At 46.3% G+C, this 18,701-nt stretch overlaps 1 protein-coding gene across 5 annotated transcripts in view; it reads left to right on the forward strand.

The window, feature by feature from the left end:
• The first annotated feature begins 6,228 nt into the window (after positions 1-6,228).
• Positions 6,229-18,701, forward strand: part of TRIM35 (tripartite motif containing 35) — a 229,003-nt gene continuing 216,530 nt past the window's right edge. The window contains exon 1 of one of the 5 annotated variants that reach the window (XM_069605655.1): positions 6,229-7,214. In XM_069605655.1, coding sequence (XP_069461756.1) covers positions 6,555-7,214 — 660 coding nt within the window. In that variant the 5' untranslated portion in view covers positions 6,229-6,554. The remainder of the gene's footprint in view (positions 7,215-18,701) is intronic. The other 4 variants (XM_069605656.1, XM_069605654.1, XM_069605653.1 and 1 more) reach the window with 4 other exon arrangements.

Below are 18,701 nucleotides of genomic sequence, written 5' to 3' on the forward strand. Positions count from 1 at the left end.
AGGATGTCCTGAGTTTTAGAGATGAAATGAGAAGCCAGAGCCATGCAGAGGGCCTAGGATGGGACAGAATAGGTAGAGACTGCAGCAGGATTGGCCAGTTCCTTGCAGTTCCGGCCGAGTTGTTAGATGCCGCAGAGACGTGGGCTTGGATGTGAGCTCTCTTCTTGGTGCAGACAGAGAGCCGGTATTGCCTGCGGAACAGGCGGCAGTCCAGTTTTTCAGAGGATGTACAGGAAGAACACCATTTCCTCTCAGCCAATCTGCACTTGCGTTTGAGGGCGACGAGGTCTTAGTCGTACCAGGAATTGCACTTGGCTTTGGGCTTCAGGCGGATCCTCATGATAGGGGCAAGAGCATCAAGAGTATCACATATAGCAGAGTGGAGCATGGAAAGGGCTGTGTCAGGGTGTGAGTCAGCCAAAGGGGGGTGGGAGGATGGGAAAGTGGCGGCGAAAGCCTCAACTGACACACGCTTCATGGGTCGGATAACCGAGAAGATGGGTGGCAGTGCAGGAGGTAGCTTGGCCTGATGGGTAGAGAGGGTGAGTTGGGAGGAAAGGAGAAAGTGATCACTCCAGGAGAGAGGAGTGGTGAGAGGGATAGAAAGGGGAAGGTCTGAAGAAAATAGGAAAATCCAGAGCGTGCTCTGCAGAGTGAGTCGGGCCAGAGGGAAGAATAGAGAGTGAGAGAGAGTCGCAGAGGAAGCAGCCAGGTGGATGTTAAAGTCTCCAAGAAGGAGGAGTTGAGTGGTTGAGACCAGGAGGGAAGAGGAAAGGTCTGCCCACTCAGAGAGGAAGGAGGAGATCTGACCAGGTGGCCGATAGATGGTAGCCACAGTAAGGGAATGGCCAGGAGAGAGAGAGAGAGCCTGCAGATGAGGCATTCGAAAGAGGAGTAGGCCTGCGTAGAGATGACAGAGGTACGGATCCACTCAGGGAAGAACAGGGCTACACCCTCTCCGGAACGGTTGGATCTGGGCGCGGAGAGGATCTTGTAGCCATCAGGGAGGAGAGTGTCAAAGCTTGTGACAGAGCTGGCTGTGAACCATGTCTCTGTGAGACCAAGGACATCAAGGTAAAGTTCTTCCAGGAGACGGCAGATGTCACAGGAGTGTTTGACAGCAGAGCAAGAGTTGAGAGTGGCAATATGGAGAAGGTTGCCGTCCTTAAAAGACTTCTGGGCAGGGGTACAAATCAGAGGTACGCCCTGCGGAGGTGTAGAAGAAGCCAGGGGGGGGCAGAAGAAGAAGGAGGAGAGGGCAAGAGGAAACAGTAGGGGAGAGGCTAGGAAGCCGTGGGGGGGAGAGTGGGGACAGCAGGAGAGGAAAAGAAATTGATGAGGCGCGGGAAGCGTTTATCAAATAGAAGGTTGGCCTGAGGGTCTTGGACCAAGATGGTACCATTCAGGTAAATATTAATGATGACCTTAAAGGAGTGGAAGGGGGCGAGGAGGGCCTCCCACAGGGTGCCACCATTAATGGGAGAAGAAGAGAAAGCACAAAGACCATATGAAGAGTCCATAGGTCTGGCGAGGGAATGACAAAAAGGATGTTGGTGAGGGTTTACCTGGAGGAGGCGCTGGTATAGATGTCAGCGATAGGGAGGCCTGGGTTGGAGACCAGGATGTCCTTTTTAAACTTCTTCCTACCAGATTTAGTGAGGAGAGCAGGATAGTTGATAGAGAAGCAGTTAGACAAGATAGGAGAAACAGAGAGCACCATAGAGTAGGTAGGGAGAGGAGAGTAGAAGAAGGGGAGTGGGTGGGGAGAACACTGGGGAAGGACAGAGGGAGGGGCGCAATCAGACGGGACAGAGAGAGACGAGACAAAAGTAGGCAATTGGACAGGACAACAGGAGCTCAGATAATGGTAGAAAAGTTCCTAGATGACTGCTTTGCTAAGAGGGCAAAACCCCAGAATGACAATACTTTCACAATGCAATTTTAAATGCTTTCATAATGCAATTTAACACCAGAGAAAACACACCTAAGTCTGAGAGTCCGGTATAGTGGGGGAAAAGGCCTAGGTTTCACAATGCAATTTTAAATACTTTCACAATGCAGTTTTAACACCCAAGCCTGTGAAGCTGCTATGTTGCCGGGTTTACAGGGTAGAGTGAGGCTCTATGCCTTACCCGGGACAATCCTACTTTACTTAGTCGCTGCTGGTTTACAGCTGGCAACTGGCTTCCCATGCTGACACCTGCAGACACTAACTGGAGCCGCCATTTGACTTGGGGCCCTTAGCCTCAGGGGCTGCTGGGCAGTGCTGCCCTCGGAGGTCAGTGAAGAGCAGTGATCCCACTAACCACGGGAGGAGGGCGGGCAGGAAGGAAGGAGAATGCTGAAGGGATATGAGCAGTGACGCTGCACGCAGACCCCAGGGTCTTGGGGGGCTGAAAAAAGTAATTAGCCACCGGATTAAGAAGGACCACGAGAGTCAGCCAGACAACATCCACTCACTTGGGCAAACCCGGGGGGGGGAAAGAGCGGCACAGAAGCGACGCCTGCTACTAGGCCAGGCGAGGAACAGGCACACCAATCACTGGAGGATGGCGGGCTGGGAGGCGGGAGGGAAGTGACACTGCATGCGGGGACTGGGAGGGCTCAGAAAAGTAATTAGCCACCAGATTAAGAAGGACCACGAGGGTCAGTCAGATAACATCCACTCACCTGGGCAAACTCGTGGGGAAAAATATTTTTAAGTTGAACAGCTTTGTGCTCTACAGGCATTTCAAGAATGGAGGGAATTCACCTCCTAAGAGAGATATTACAGCGACGGGAATGGACTGTCATGGTAGATCTCAGGGATGCATACCTGACAGTGCCAGTGGAACAGAGGACATTTCTAAGATTCTGATGGAAAGAGCAGATATGGGAATTCACATGTTTACCGTTCGAGCTGGCGTCAGCCCCATGGTGCTTTACAAAGTTGATGAAGCCAGTATTGACGTATTTAAGAGAGCAGGGGATACGCCGGATCATCTATCTAGATGCCATTTGCATAATGTGTCAGGACAAAGTGGTGATCAAGAACCAGGTAGACTCCACAATATATCTGCTACTTCAATTAGGTTTTTTGGTGAACTGGGAGAAATCCCTCCTATAATACAAACAGACTATGGAGTTTCTGGGGCTCACAGTAGACACCTCTCGCGGGACACTGAGCCTACCTATACCCAAAATGAACAACATAAAACCATTCAGAGATTAAAGACCCAACATCTCAGGGGGTGGGTGTATCGTACGAGCAAAAGGTACCCATATCGCAGGAGGTGAGAGAAGAACTGGAGGTGTGGCTGCATCACATCGAAGCATGGAACAGCAGAGCAATATTTGGCTCGTCCCCGGACCCGATAATAGAATCCAATGCCAGCAGATGGGGCTGGAGAGCCCAATGTGGAGATGTGTCAACATGGGGCAGATGGTCAGAGAAAGAGTTGGATCTACACATCAACTGCCATTAGCTACTTGCGGGCTCATTCGCAGTGAAATGATGGACACAGGAGAGGGCTCAATGTTGTATTCTCCTCAAGATGGACAACGTGTCCGCAGTAAGGTACATAAACAGGCTAGCTGGCACGAGATCCAAGATGTTGGCGGAACTGACAAAGGATTTTTGGCACTTATGCTTTCAGAGAAGGGTGTCAGTGATGGCAGAATACCTACCGGGTCACCAGAATGAAGTAGCCAACTGGAACTCCAGGTCCCTCAGAGATGCCAGCGATTGGAAGCTGAACGAAAAACTGTTACAAAAATTGATGGTAAGATGGGGTTCATTTCAAATCTAGACCTATTTGCATTGAGGTTGAACTGACAGATACCTCTTTTTTTCAGCTGGAGGCCAGATCCCGAGGCAGAAGTGACAGACGCATTCCTAGAGGCTTGGGGCCAGTTCTTGGAGTATGCATTCCTGCCATTTTCAATGATAGCAAGAATGCTAGCCCAAGTGCGAAGGCAACGGGGGCCGATATCTGTGATAACGCTGTATTGGACGGGCCAAGTATGGTTCCCGGATCTGCTGGAGATGACGTACGACAATCTGATTGCTCTTCCGAAATTCGACCAGATCATTCGGGACCCTGCAGGGGACAGTCATCCCCTGGAGAGGTCAAGCAGCCTCAGCCTGATTGCATGGGCGATCTCAGAGGATCCTGGTCTAGGCCAGGATTATCAAGCAAGGCTGAATACATCATTGAGGAGTCCTGGGCTCCGGAAACCAGGAAGGCTTACAGGTCAGCATGGTCAAACCAGCATAGCTGGTGCATAGCGAGGAACATTCATCCCGCTAGAACAGATGTTGTACACGTAGCAAATCTTTTAGCACAGATGGCAGCACAAGGGAAAGAATACAGCACCATCAATATAGCCCGCTCAGCGATATCAGCGGGACACACACAGGTTGAAGGACTGGCAGTCGGGGAACACCCATTGATATACAGACTGCTGAAAGGTGTCAGGTTGATCAGACTTCCTAAAGAGAAATATGACTAGTTGTGGGATGTAGATGAGTGTTGAGAATGTTTACAGCATGGCACGAAAACAGTGAATTATCCTGGAAAGAATGATCTGCAAAAATTACAATGCAATTATGTCTAATGTCATGCAAACGAGTATCGGACGAGAGAGCATTAGATGTTAATAAAAGATCCTTTTCGCCCTCGGGGGTAACTTTTTATATATGAAAGAACAAAAACGAATCTGAGAACGGTATTTTATGACTCATTCCCGGGCCAACCTACACTATGCCCGGAACGATGTTTACAGGAATACGAAATTATGACAAAAGATTTGTGGCCCCAAGGGGTATCACAGCTGCTCATTGCTCTGAGGAGACCCTTTGGGCGGTGGCTCAGGCAACCCTGGCTAGATAGATGAGATGGGTGATGAGCCAAGCAGGTATTGATATAACGTACTATGGTGCCCACTCCGCGAGAGGTGCAATGACGTCTAAGGCAATTAATGTGGGCGCACGACTGGAGAACATCATGAAAGCAGCAGACTGGTCCAATGAATCGACATTCAAGACGTTTTATTTCAAACCGGCCGAAAAGTGGCAACGTTGGTGGTAAGCTTTGAACAAGCATAATGCGAACCTCCGGGTCTTGACACAGAATTCAGATTTTCAATACTTACGTTATAGTAAATCATAATTCTATTAAAGACACAGAGGCGTAGGATTATCCCTCCCTAATAATCGTGAGTATTGACAAACGTTATGATGTAATGTGTGATGCAATTATATTAAGCAAATGTTTGATGTAGCACGATTACCTACCCAAATGGACAAAATATATGAGATATGGTTTATATTTCAGGTTCCATGTTGGATAACAAGTAGACAGGGACATGAGTTTCAGCTTGGAGTTCAATACCAGTTAAGCGTTTACTGGTAGGTCACAAAAGTTGAGAAGACCCAGCGAAAGAGGAGGAAATAAGATGGCGGACAGTGTTTGTAGTGTTGGATATGGGCTATTAGTGTAGAAAGATCACATGCTTATTTTGAGGACCAACAACAATGGGAACTACTGAAGACTCTAACTATGTTGGCATCTGTAGTTTTGGCTTTATTGTTTCAATTTGGTATTATTTGTATGCTGCTCAAGAAAGTAAAGGCAAGAGAAAGCATAATCCTTTGCCTCTGTGTCTTTAATAAAATTATGACTTTCTATAACCTATGTGTTGAAAATATGAATTCTTTACGTCATCCCACTCAAAAGAGGCATATGGTTTAGAGGCCCACCAGGAAATCTCCAGGGTTCCTTATAGGCCAGTCCACAGCTGCGAGGATTCTGGTTGCCACCCCATACTATTTCATTAGGAGACATAGCCTAGGCACGTCTTTAAACATTGAGAACTGATACTACTCATGCCATGCATGAAAACGTATCCTATTCGAGAGATGCAATCTTAGTATACACCTATGTTTTATTTACATGCTGGAACTACTAGTGCTGGATTTCAGTATTAATATGAAATCCAGGACTACAAGTTCCAATCCAGGACTACAAGTTCCAGAAAGCAAAGAGAAACAAAAGCATGAGGAGGGGTTTATTATCTCCTGGAGGTAATAAGGTGTGTTGGCGTATATGAGTTGAGCATTGCCCATTTAAAGCATTAGATAGCCACCTAGAAACTATGATGTCAGGTGTGCGTAGTGTACATTATTCAGCGCTGTGGTCCTTTGTTTGCAGTCTGGTACTTATAGTTCTGCTTTTCTTGTTTAAAAGCAGAACTTCCGGAAACCAGAATTGGGCGTTCCATTCACACCACACTGATCAGCCTGGGGGCTGTGGTGAGTGAATGATTGCCTTATCGTGTGCATACACTAATAACGCCCAATTAATCCGTCCCGTATTATTAGGGAATAGAAAGCAGTGCCAGAAGCTCTTTGACCTTTTTAGCACGTGAGACCATCCAGGGTAGAGCGCCGACAGGCGTTAACTCCATCCATTGATAAATCCCTCCTCTTGCACGTTTGTTTTGCTGGCCTCTGCTGCTTCCTTTAGTTAAGGAACCGCGGACAGTGCCGCTTTAAGTTGGCGGCCACGGGAGACATGTTCCCAGTGGCAGTCCTGAGCTTGCTCCTTGCACACGATATCCACGATCTACGCTTGCTCCTTCGTCAAAATACCCACGGCGCTCATGGGCCACAGGCCATAAGAGGCGGGCAGGCGCTGAGCGGCAGCACGACGGGGAGAGGAGGAACTAGGAGCGGGAGCCGCGCCGCCGAGCCGATGACGGAGCGCGCGCCGCACAGCCGCCCACAGAACAGTGGCGCCCCGCCACCAAGCACAGCCATGGCGTCCGCCGCCTCGTCCAGCTTCAAGGAGGAGCTGATGTGCCCCGTGTGCTACGACCCTTTCAAGGACGCCGTCACCCTGCAGTGCGGCCACAACTTCTGCCGCGAGTGCGTGAACCGCTCGTGGGGCTACCGCGGCGAGCAGGCCTGCCCCATCTGCCAGGAGGTGTCGCCCCGCGAGGCGCTGCGCACCAACCACACGCTGAGCAACCTGGTGCAGATGCTGCGCCAGGAGGAGCGGCGGCGCGCGCGCGGTGGCGGGGGCGGGGAGGCAGCGCTCTGCGCCCTGCACCAGGAGGAGGCCAAGCTCTTCTGCCTGGACGACAAGGAGGTGCTGTGCGCCCAGTGCCAGGCCTCCAAGCAGCACGATGGACACAAGGTGCGGCCCGTGGCCGAGACGGCCAAGGACTACAGGGTAGGCCACTGACGGCGCTCTGAGCTTGTTGTGTTTTAGTTGCTGTTTATTTCTGTGACTTCTACTTCTTATTTCTCATGTTTCTTTAGAGGGGTTGATTACAAAATGTTATAGTTTAGAGTTGTACTGAAGTTTCGGTAATAGTTTTTTTAATGCAACTTCTATAGTATAATTTGCATTGCTGCACTATGTGGATGACCCCCAGCTCATTTTCAGGCTACCCTCAGCCACCTTTTCTCCCTCCCTCATCTTTGACTCCACACTCTCCTTCTCTCCTCACATCTCTGATGTCTCTAGGACATCACACTACCAGCTGCACCTCCTCAGAGGTATTCTTCCTTTCCAACTCCCCCTCCCCCCTGTAGCTCACCGTCTCCAGAGCTCTGGTTCTCTCTAGGCTGGGCTATTGCAACAGCCTCTTTCTTAATCTGCCTGCTTCTACTCTCCGGCCTCTGCAACTCATCCAGAACAGGAATGCAAGGCTTGTCCTTGGCCTCAAGCCCAGGGATCGTATCCCTCCAGGACTGAAATCTCTGCACTGGCTCCCAGTGGCTTCCGAGGATTAAACTTAACACCCTCTGCGTTGTACACAAGGACTTCAACTCTCTCTTCCTTCTCGAGCTCTTCGCTCATCCGCCTCCAACTCACTCCGGGTCAGTCGCTTCTCCAAGCAACGACTTGGTGGTAGATCTTTTTTCGGCTGGGGCCTCCCTCCCCGAAACTTGAGGAGAATCCTCTCTGGTTCTGGAAGCACCTCAAAACATTTCTTTGCTTCTGCTTTTTCTCCTCCTCTCCCCTGCTGACTTCCTGGCTGAAACTGAATCTGCACTGTTTATCTGGCCACCCTCTGTTCTCCGGCCTAGGTCCTCTGCCCTGCCAGTCGCACGCCTGCACTGCCTGCCTGACAACCCCCGCACTTGGGACTGTTTCTGTATTCCCTACAGTCCCAATAGCAGCACTTACACCTGATGTCTGCACTTGTACTTGCACTCGCCACCAGCTGGCTGTACCTTACTTGTTCATTGTATTATCCTATGCACTGCACTGTCCCTTCCCCTTCCTATGCACTTGCACCATCTGAATGACACCTGGCCTAGGTCTGTCTAGGTGCCCACTACCAAGAGCACAGCCTTATCCCTATTTAAGGCAAGGTTATTCTGAACCATCCAGTCTGTGATAATATTGTAAGCCTTGTTAAGAAATAGTTCTTTATCATATGGTTACCTGTAAGGGGGATGAGACACTGTATCAGCATTTTGCCATTTTGCTCCAGGAGCGTACCAAAATGGAACCGTAAAGGGGTTGTAGACACATGGAGGTAGACTGCTCCTTGTGGAACGCCAAATTCTAATATTATGGGAGGGGACTCTGCCTCCCCACAATAGACCCTGCACTCCCGATTACTTGGAGAGCCACTGTGCTGCCGTGTTGGAGAAATTGGCCACCTCTGTCAACCTGGGGCTCAAGATGGAATGATCCACCAAGTCAAAGGCTTCTGATGAGTCCAAAGGGATGGCAGACCCTTATCCATATGATCTACTAATCTTGACTTAAGTTCCAATAGAGCAGACTCCGTTCCGAACCCCTGCCTAAACCCTGATGGAAACATATGAAGAATTGGGTGCGCATTCAGATGGGTAGAGATCTGGACATAGGCAACCTGGTCAAAGATCTTTATTAAAAATGAAATATTAGTGATAGTTCGATAGCTCAGTGGATTATCATGTTAATGTTATGTACTGCGCACTATCACCACCGGAGTGGTGCCATGGCTCTCTGGGTGCTCTGAAAGAGGGGAGGGTGAGTTAGTGGGAGGAAGCTGGAAAAGTGCAAGAAAGCAGTGATGTGCTGTTGGCGGCCTCAGCCTGGTGGGTCCGTTGGCTGGGCCTGGGGTGTTTGCGGCCGGTAGTCGCTGTGTACTGTTGTGCGAGTCTGTTTTTTTTGTTTTGTTTTGCAGTGTAGTGAAGTTTGTGTTGTAGGTTTTGTGGTTGTTTGGTTTGGAGTTTGAGAGGTGTATGCAGAGGGGGAAATTGTTAGTGGAATTGGTTTGTTTGCATCTCTATCCTGAATTGACGTGTTGGGCTTGCGTAATCTCTCTAGATGGGGTGCGGGGACACCCTGCGCCTCTTATCCTGTCGAAGTTGGATTACTGGAACATCTTAATGCTAGGTGCCTCCAATTCCAACATTGCCAAACTCCACTCCTACAAAATAAAGCACAACAAGCAGCACTAGGCATAAAAAAAAAAAAAAATCCAACCATATTTCAAAGATCAGAAGAGAGGTCCATTTGGTCCCTATCAAAACACACTCACAAGTGCCTTAACAACACAGCTCACACTTACTTGAACAAGGCCATCGTCCCCAAAAAGAGTACCAGAGTCCTTGGATCTAGCAACAACTCACTTCTCTTTGTCCCCCGCTGCAAAAGATCAAGGGCTGGGGGTAACGGCTTCACAATCCTAGCCCCCAAATTATGCAATACCCCCCCACTCCACATCAGAATTGAACCCTCCCACCAGACTTGCAATGTTAACCTGGCTTTTTAACCTCTATGACCGAACCATAATAACTACCTTGTTAAGTATATTTGTAATTCGTGGATTTATTGTGACCTGTAACCAGAATGATCCGTATACTTGTAACTCCTGTATTGATTGTGAAATGTAAGCATTATGTAACTCATGTATTGAATTTGTACTGTAACCAGATAAGTAAGCATTCTGTAACCTACATCATGATACCTTCGGGTGTGGGCGTACAACAAATAACATGAATAAATGAGCCCTGCCAATAGTTGGACCACAATGTTGTTATATCCTTCACCATCCGTAAGAACAACCAACTCCTGGCTGCAACACAACCCTTACCAGCTACACACAAGAAATGTCCAGAACATTACACCAGCCAGCTTACACCCACTGCTGAACTCCCCAACAGCCCACCAACCCTCACTGAACGATCCTACTTCTATGGTAGATTTATACAATCACTCACTCGTCTGCTATCAACAAAGTGGCACCTATGAGCAAACGTAAGAAGTCATTAAAATACTTGAATACCTGGTACACTCTGAGAAACCTGAGGGTATTCAGGTTGCCAGGGGAGGGCTGGCGCTCTCAGATCCCAACCCTGGGGGTGGATGAGCGAGGGAGGATCACCTGGGTGGGGGGGGAAGGGGGATGCCCAGGTGAGATGCGGCACAATGCTGAGGAAGGAGAGGCGAGTGGTCTATATATAAGGCCTTTATAGGTTAGAACACATCCGTCTCACCTCCTCCCATTAAATCTCTTCGACCTAGAGCCAATGACTCCTCTATACATCAACAATCCCCTAAGATTTCAAACCTGCTTGCACCCAAATATTATCCATCTCAGAATCACTGCTTTCCTACAGCCCACCCAAACAACCTTGGACATTCCTTTCCACGTTCCTCTGGTTATTTGGTCCCAAACAATTAGTTTATCTGGACCAAACACTACGGTTCCCACAATCCCCTCCATTCATTTCACGATCGCAGCTATTTCCGTTTGCCCAGCAAACTCTACCAATCCCGTCCCTCTTATCTTTTTCTGAACACCCGATCCACCATCACAGAAAACTACCAGTCCCACAATCCTCTGTTCTGCTCTTCATCCTTGTCACTCATCCATTTAACACTCCAAAACCTACCCTTCCGAGATCATCCCAAACCCAAATATGGAGAATACGATTCCATATAACGCCTCTTTCCCTTCAGATTCTGTAGGATGCTGCGACACACAAACCTTACCTTTTTTGACACACACACATGAGCACACCACAAACAATGGTTAAATAAAACTGTTAACCTGACATGTCACAACCCCAGCATCAGGCAAAGTCGGGCAATTAACCTGAACCACAGACACCAGAAGGCCCTTTCCTTTCCCCATAGCGATAAAAGGGGGAGTAAAAGAGCACAGTATGACGAGATGGCTAATCAAACGCGGCAGTTCAAGTGAAGGAGAAAGTCGGCATGAATTGAGAGTGTGAAGAGGAGAGAAGTGACCTTGCCCTTTTTGTCCCAGACCCGCAGAACCTTTGTGGAAGAGCCTAAGACTGCGAACAATATGACCATTGTCTTGCAGCAGATGTCAACGGTACACGTGGCAAGCCTATGCCGATGGAGCAAGGGAAGCTCCTGCAACCACGATACTCGCCTGGACTCCAATGAAAAAGAAAAGACCAGCGGTTCATCACAGCCAGTGCGTTGAAGGGGGAAACCATAAGAACTGGGCTGTGTTAAGTGAGAATCGCAAAGTGGCAAGTTTTGAACCAAGTTTGATGAACTATAGAACTGTAAAGAGGGAAAAGGGGAGACTAGCTGCAGAGGGAAACGGGTACCACGTGGGTGCTAACTCAAGAGAGACTGGTCGATTACCATCTGAACGAAACTACAATTACCGGAAAGCTGTAGGAGGGCCAGCAAAATAGGTCAAAGTGGTCATACAGAGGGTCAAGCAAAATACCTGTACAATCGAAAGACTGATCTACAAGCAGTGTTAAACAAAAGGGAGTTGAATCCTGCAAACATTGAATTGTGTAAAAAGAACATGGAAGTAAAGAGGGTAAAATCAGCTAAATCAGATTTTTAAAGAATTGGTGTGATCCACGCCTTAAAACCCATAGGCACTAAATTCTCTGCAAAAGAAGCATTAACAAATCTACATATGGCATCTAACAGTGTAGAGGAGCAGGCATTAATAATCAGTGTTGAGCAGGGATCTCCTTTCAAAGCAGGAGGCTTGAGCTGCTCTATTATTGTTTAGTTTTAGTGCTAGAAATCAAGGCTGCGATGTCTGACCCTGGGCAACACAACAGTGGATTTATATCTACTTCTCGCAAAGGTACATAATCGGAAGTCTGAGCGTCATGATCAATCGCTTCTGGAAGACTCTTCTGGGGGCTAATCTTGCCTGATCAAACAGGCAACGATGCAACAGCCCTAATCAGGATAGATGAGGCATCTGATGCGTGAACAACCAGGTCCAGAAGGCAGATGTATGGGATAGTTGCCTCAAAGCAGTGAGTTTCCTCGAAACAAACTGGGATATTGTTTGCAGGTGCTCATACCTAGTATCTCCCTCAGCATTATAAGATCCGACAATGGAAGGAGTGAAATTGAATAAGTTTTATATGGGATAAGTTATGGATAAGCTGCTGGGCCAATTGGCGTTGTACCTTAAGGTGTAGCCATTTTCTTGGGCTTAGATTGAATCGGCTGCTGACTGGTCAGATGCAGACTTGAGTTCCTGGGACCCTGAGTCATTGCACGCTGTGCACAGTTCCAAATATGAACCAATTTAGACAGTATATATTGATTGTAACTACCTGCAAGTGGTACAGCTTTCGCTCTTAAACAGATTTGTGCGTAACTGGTACCTGTGAACCCAGTGGACTTCTAGCGGGCCTGGTTAACCTTTCGTAGCCAGATCGGGAGAGTTCTCGTTTCTGAGACTTGCTATTTTGCACACTTGCCACACTGTGTTGTTCTGTGCAGCATCTGATGATATAGGAATCAATGGATCTATATATCAGACTTAGGAGGATTTTATCTCTTCCTTATATTGTTGTTATGGAATTCTACTTGTCTAATACATCCTTCATGCTTCAGATATTTTATATCTGAAGATCATAACTAATACCTTTTCTGTTTGCTATTATGTCTTGATAACGTTTTGTGTAAGGTTGTCTGGTATCAACCAGAATCCCAATAAAGATAATTGAGAAACATTCATGTAACCTGGACCTCTTGGAGGTAAAGGACTGGGCCGCTGGTATACATGGGGAGCCACAATGTCGGTAAATAATACAGTCGGTATAGAGAGTACACAGTTTCATTCATCCGAGATTAGGAGGGTTAGCTGTTACATAGTATAGGTTGAGTGAAACACCATTTTGTTTAATAGAAGAGGAAGTAATATAGAGGACGAGGCAATATGAACTCTTTCTAGTGTGCTTATTTTGATATGTGCGGGTGGGCACCCAGTGGCATACCATGAAGAAGTGGTAACATGATAGCTGTAAGCTGTAATGTTACTAATAATACAGAGCTATGAAAGAAAGGGGATTAAGAGTGACGGGGCTCGAAATTAAGTTAGGATAAGCAGGAGCTACAAGTAGCTCCTGTGTATCCAGCAGTACACGGTCACCAGCCAGGAATTCTAAAGGGTTAACTTGTGCCCTTGATTTTAACCAATGGATACATCTAGAATTCAGCATTGCCCGCGTAGGAGAAACTACATTAACCCTTTCTGTAAACAAAAGATCAAATACAATGCGAGCTTGCCCTGGCTGTGTGCTGACTGTCAAATATTACCTGATGATAAAACGTGAGGCACACTTTTCTCATTAAACCTTGGCACCACTACAGCATGTTTAAATATTTTGCATGTAAAAGTCAAGTGACTCCTCACCTTCTGAACTTTGGTCACTGTGGACTTTAACTTTTTTATTCAAGAGAATAAATAAATGCATGTAAAAAGCGATGGCGATGAATGGTATACAAGACTTGCATCAGTTTAAGTAGAGATGCTAATGTTGGGAGATGGCAGAAAGATCTAGGTTCCTGCCATTTCTGAAGTATCCACATTCCTTAGAACTGCTGAAACACAGGTACTTTTTTGTATTGCCTGCAATGTTTTCTTAAATTTTGTTTCCAGCTCACAATGAGTGTTCCTGCTGTAGGGTTCAACTGAAAGATTCGTGCTAAGCCCTGTCCCGTAATGGACAAATAGTTGACCATAGGTGAGCTACATTCTAGAATGATTGTCATTGAAATGGGTTTGAAAACTAGCATAGCTTGTTTAGCATTCCTTGGATCAAACGCAATAATATAGTGGTCTGCCCAACAGGATTATTCAAGTTCGATTAAAAGACATGATACATTCGTTTGGAACAGAGTAAAATTTGTACTTTTATGTATCTCTCAATGTTTTGTGGGCCCAGGGTGGGTGGAAACGATCAATTTCGGTTTCAGGCAGGGAAAGCCCATTGACTTGTGGGCTGCTACGCGAGCCGGGCGTGTGACCATACTGCTTACAGGGCCACTGAGCATGAGTTGAGGTATGCTTTTTCATCTAGTCCCATGGAAGGATTAGAGGAGCAAGGACATTCCTTGGTTTGCAAGTGCACCCAGCTATTGTCTACATTTAATTGGTTAGCAAGGTGGTCCGAGCTCTTCCTTGATTTGGGGTGTTAATCCTGGACCTGGCTAAAAATAATCTGTTGCCATAAAGTAAGCCAGAGAATAGTCTTATGTCCTGTCTTCGAAACGCCAAAAATAGTTCCAGGGCAAGTATTTTGGATGTCCTCGACGGCAAATTTCGGGTGAAGCTTAACTTGAAACAGTGTGGTTGGATACCAAACCTGCCCCATTCTTCCAAGTAACCTGTGGAAATATTTATATGCAGCCAGTTGGGTGTAGCCTTAAAGGATTTTCCAACAACTCTTTCAAATTGATTTACTTGAAGGCGTTGTGATGGTTTACTTCTGGGGCAAGATTATAAATGACTATGGGGTAATGCTGTTTGGAGCGTAGTTATTTTCAGCACAAATAATTATGTGGTACATATGTTAAATATATTTTAAAAAGTGAATTTAAGTGATGTGCAGGTTCATTGCTGAGAACTGTTTATTCGTGAGCAGGAAAATCTTTAAAAGGCATTTGATCCTCCGTACTGCAACCAGGTACATCTTAATATTTGACAACTTGGATAGTAAAGCGCAAGCATGTCACTAAAACTAATGCTGTAATTATATCCTCAATTGTCCCACGAAAGAGCTGCTCTCGTGGAAAATGTGCACCTTGGATTGTTCCATAATGTTTGTCCAGCGTTGGCCATAAGGGTCTGATCGCTTTTATACGGTCCAAAAAGTGGGCAGTAAAACAGGTTTACTTGGTCTTTCAAGACCTGGTGGGAGATTGGGATAGAGAGGAAATGGTAGGAGGGATAGTGTGACCAGATTAGATGTGAAAGAAATAGTTTAATGTTCAGATTTTTCTGAAGGTTGTGATGGAGGGTGCACTGTGGATGTAGGGTGTTCCAGACCCAGAGTGCCACTAGGTGAATGCCAACTAACATCCGCGCACACAAAAACAAGCTGTGTGGAATGCGTAGGAGATGTTGGTTAGCTTGTCTGGTGTTTGCGTGAGTGATGCGTTTCAGTTTGTTGTGAAGGTCGGTCTGGTTTTTGGTGGATGGCTTTGTATATAAAGAATCCTTTCTGAGGAAGGGGGACCCAGTGTAGCTCAGAGAAACCTGTGATGAAACGAGTGTGTGTGTTGGTGCAGGATGAGTTTGCTGCTTTGTTCTGTATGGCTTGCAGGTGGGGGGCGAGGATGATGTTGGTGAGTTCAGTGACGAGCATTCCCGTAGCCCACCTTGGATTGAACTAGAGCTTGGTTGGTTCGCAGTGCGGGAGTGGCCTGATGTCTTATCTTGTGGAGGAGGTGTAGCCATATGGTGGGTTACTGTAACTGTGTTGTGTGACTATGTCGATGGTGTAGAATACTTGTGGAGAGGGATGTGTGGGTTGTCTGTGGGAGGCCTGGTTTGTGCATGGAGGGCAAGTAAAGTAAAGAAAATATGCCTCACTTTTGGAAATTTCGAACAGTAGCTGATGAGCTGTGCATACCTGAACATTTGCTGTTTCTACAATTGCCACTTGGTGACACACATGTATTGGACCAAGTCAACCTATGTCCAGACTCTGGTTCACACAGTTAAGCCAGAAAGGAAGATTTAAAGGTACATGCTGTGGTTCTGTCCTCCTGTCCTAGTTTAACGGGCCCCAGCGGTATTTATGATCCCCTTTTTTCAAGGAATATAATACAATTTCTTAAATACCACTGTCTTTTAGTGTCCTCCTGTATATTCCTGTACAGGGTTGGCTTGTTGGTGTTTGAATAGTGTAGAGGCGGTGCCAAGCTTGATTCACACTCCAACTGCTCATTTTGAAGTACCAGGAACTTTCACGCTGAAATATGTGACGTATGATGAGCAAATAACCCAGCAGAGAGCCGCAGTTGGGCTCTGTCTAGTACCTATCGGAAGAACAGCACCTGTTGAAGTACCGACACCCAAGAAAACCTGGACAGTAAGGTACCCATTGAGAAAACCATATCGACAAATGAGACAGAATGAAGACTGTCAGAATGCAATCCCTGAAGAAGCTAAAAAGATGTTAAAGAAAGACGAATGGTGATGTCACAAGAACCCAGACTGATGAAAAGAGATGGAACGCCATGGATAAGTGATCTCCTGAGCCTAAAGTGAAATAATCCATGTCGAAGATGTCAGAAATTATGCCACATGCACAATGAAGATATTCAGTTAGTTTAAACGTGTACATATGCAAGGAACCACAAGAAGCAAGAATTTGTGAGGCTTGCTTATGCTTAGTAGTAAGAGAGATTGCGGCAAGCGCCACCTATAAATATCTACCTCCAAAAGGAGCACTTTATAAGTATACTTCCACTATGCACAAGAGCAGAATTGACTAAGGTCTCGAGAGGAGAGCTTCGCAGCGAACAAATCGAGAATTGAAGACGGAGACAAACTCAGACTAAGGTAAATGGTGCCAAGGTCATATCGGCTGAAATAGACCAACAGTGGATACAATTTATGAAAAGAACAGAGTATCCTGTTCAGAAAGGTCAAGATAAGCCGCAGGTGGCTGGCAGAAAATCAAATGCACGAATTGCATAAAGAATAAGACCATTTCACGGTGTCGGAATCGCGTGACCAGACGAGCGAGAAGGGATGAAACTTTCACACCTATGCATGGACTTGTGCCATGCACAGATGTCTTCACTTTTCCAGACCAAGTAGCAGTTTCGAAGCCAACCATAAAAAAATAGACACATGACCACTGAGGTGATAATTGATTGTAGCATTAATTGGAGGGAAGCTGGGGGTGCAGACTAACTCCCTGCACCTGGCCGGCTATTCTGCACGCTGCTAAGCAAAGTGGAAAAGTATGAGTGGGGTTGATGCCAACCCAATCATAGTGGACCAAGTAATCTAGGGTCCTATAGTTAGCAGCAACAATGAGACGTTGTACTTTTAGTGACATTTATAGTAGCCATTTTGAAGGAAGGGCTTAGATGCCCCACCTGACAGTGTTTATCCAATCCCCACTCCCCGTTACCATATACAGAGACAGTACCTATATTAAAGTTACCTTCCTAGAACCAATACAAAAGAGTTACATGTCAGTGATGACGATTTTGGTCTAAATTATGTGTTTTTTCTGAAATTAATTGGAGTTGAAGCGAGAAGGAAGATCGAGCTATTGCTGATATTCATGAACTCCCCGTTTTCTGTACTTGTCGTTAAACGGACTCCCTTTACCAAACTATTGAGTTGTCATTATTGATTTGATGCGAGTATTCATCTCCTCTCCAACCACCCCAAGGGTGCTGCTGTTCATCTTAAAGTGCTGTTGGGGAAACCCCCAGCTCTATGTCCGGCTGGGGTCCTACTGCACAATAGCGTTTTAGTACCTTGATGAGATAATTCCTTCATTGTATTAATGGTACTATTGTTTTGGATGCTTCTTTGCTAGCTCACATCCCACTTGAAGAGTATAGACTGCTCTTGCGACATGCTACCTTTTAGAGGTGAAGGTGTACCTATCTTGTTGTACTGGTTTCACCTTTAATGGTTTGAGATACTGCTCGTTTAGCAGTAGTGTGGGGGAAGAGTGGGAGTTTAGAAACCATACTATCCAGTGTTGTCAGTTATTTTGTAGTTTAAAAAAATCTGCAGTAATAGTCATCAGTAAAATTAAACTCAACAGAAACCACTACTCGTCCCTAGACTCCTGCAGAGCAGTAGTCCTTTGTTACATCTCCATTTGAAGTTAATGGTCCTGTTATTCAGTGGAGGTAAGTGGGTCTGTATGCTGTTGCCCACAGGCAAGGGGAGCCCAAATAAGATCTCCAGAGTGACTGTAATACCCATTGGTCCCTCCCAAGGTTCCATTTCCACACCAGGAAGGGAGACTGCAGTGGTGAGAATGAAGCTGAGTATTTTTCTATAGTTTTGGTTAGTGGTTCACTCGGACGCAACATGCTAATCTAATAATCCCACTGCACAATTTAGGACAAACAGACATTGGGGTGTTTAAAAATCAAAATGTATTTGAAGGACGAGTTCAGTTTCGAACAACTGAGTCTCCAGCTTTACCCTGGAGACCACACAATGGGGTGTGTATATCCTAAACAAATACAAAACAAAATTGTACCTGCCTATATGAATCTCAATGCCTCCACTTTCAATCACAGCTAAGTCTAAAAGACACTACGCATTATAACATTCTATGTAGCATTGGCTTGTTTGTAACGCAGAACTAAAACCATTTCACATAATACAAGTGTGATTAAACTTATTATTTTTTTTTTCTCTCTCTCTCTCTCCAAGTCAACTATGCTACGGGAGAAAATTGATAGGGACATAACAAT

Source organism: Ambystoma mexicanum, chromosome 4p, assembly GCF_040938575.1.
Source record: "Ambystoma mexicanum isolate Mex_15411 chromosome 4p, UKY_AmexF1_1, whole genome shotgun sequence".
Lineage (NCBI taxonomy): Eukaryota > Metazoa > Chordata > Amphibia > Caudata > Ambystomatidae > Ambystoma > Ambystoma mexicanum.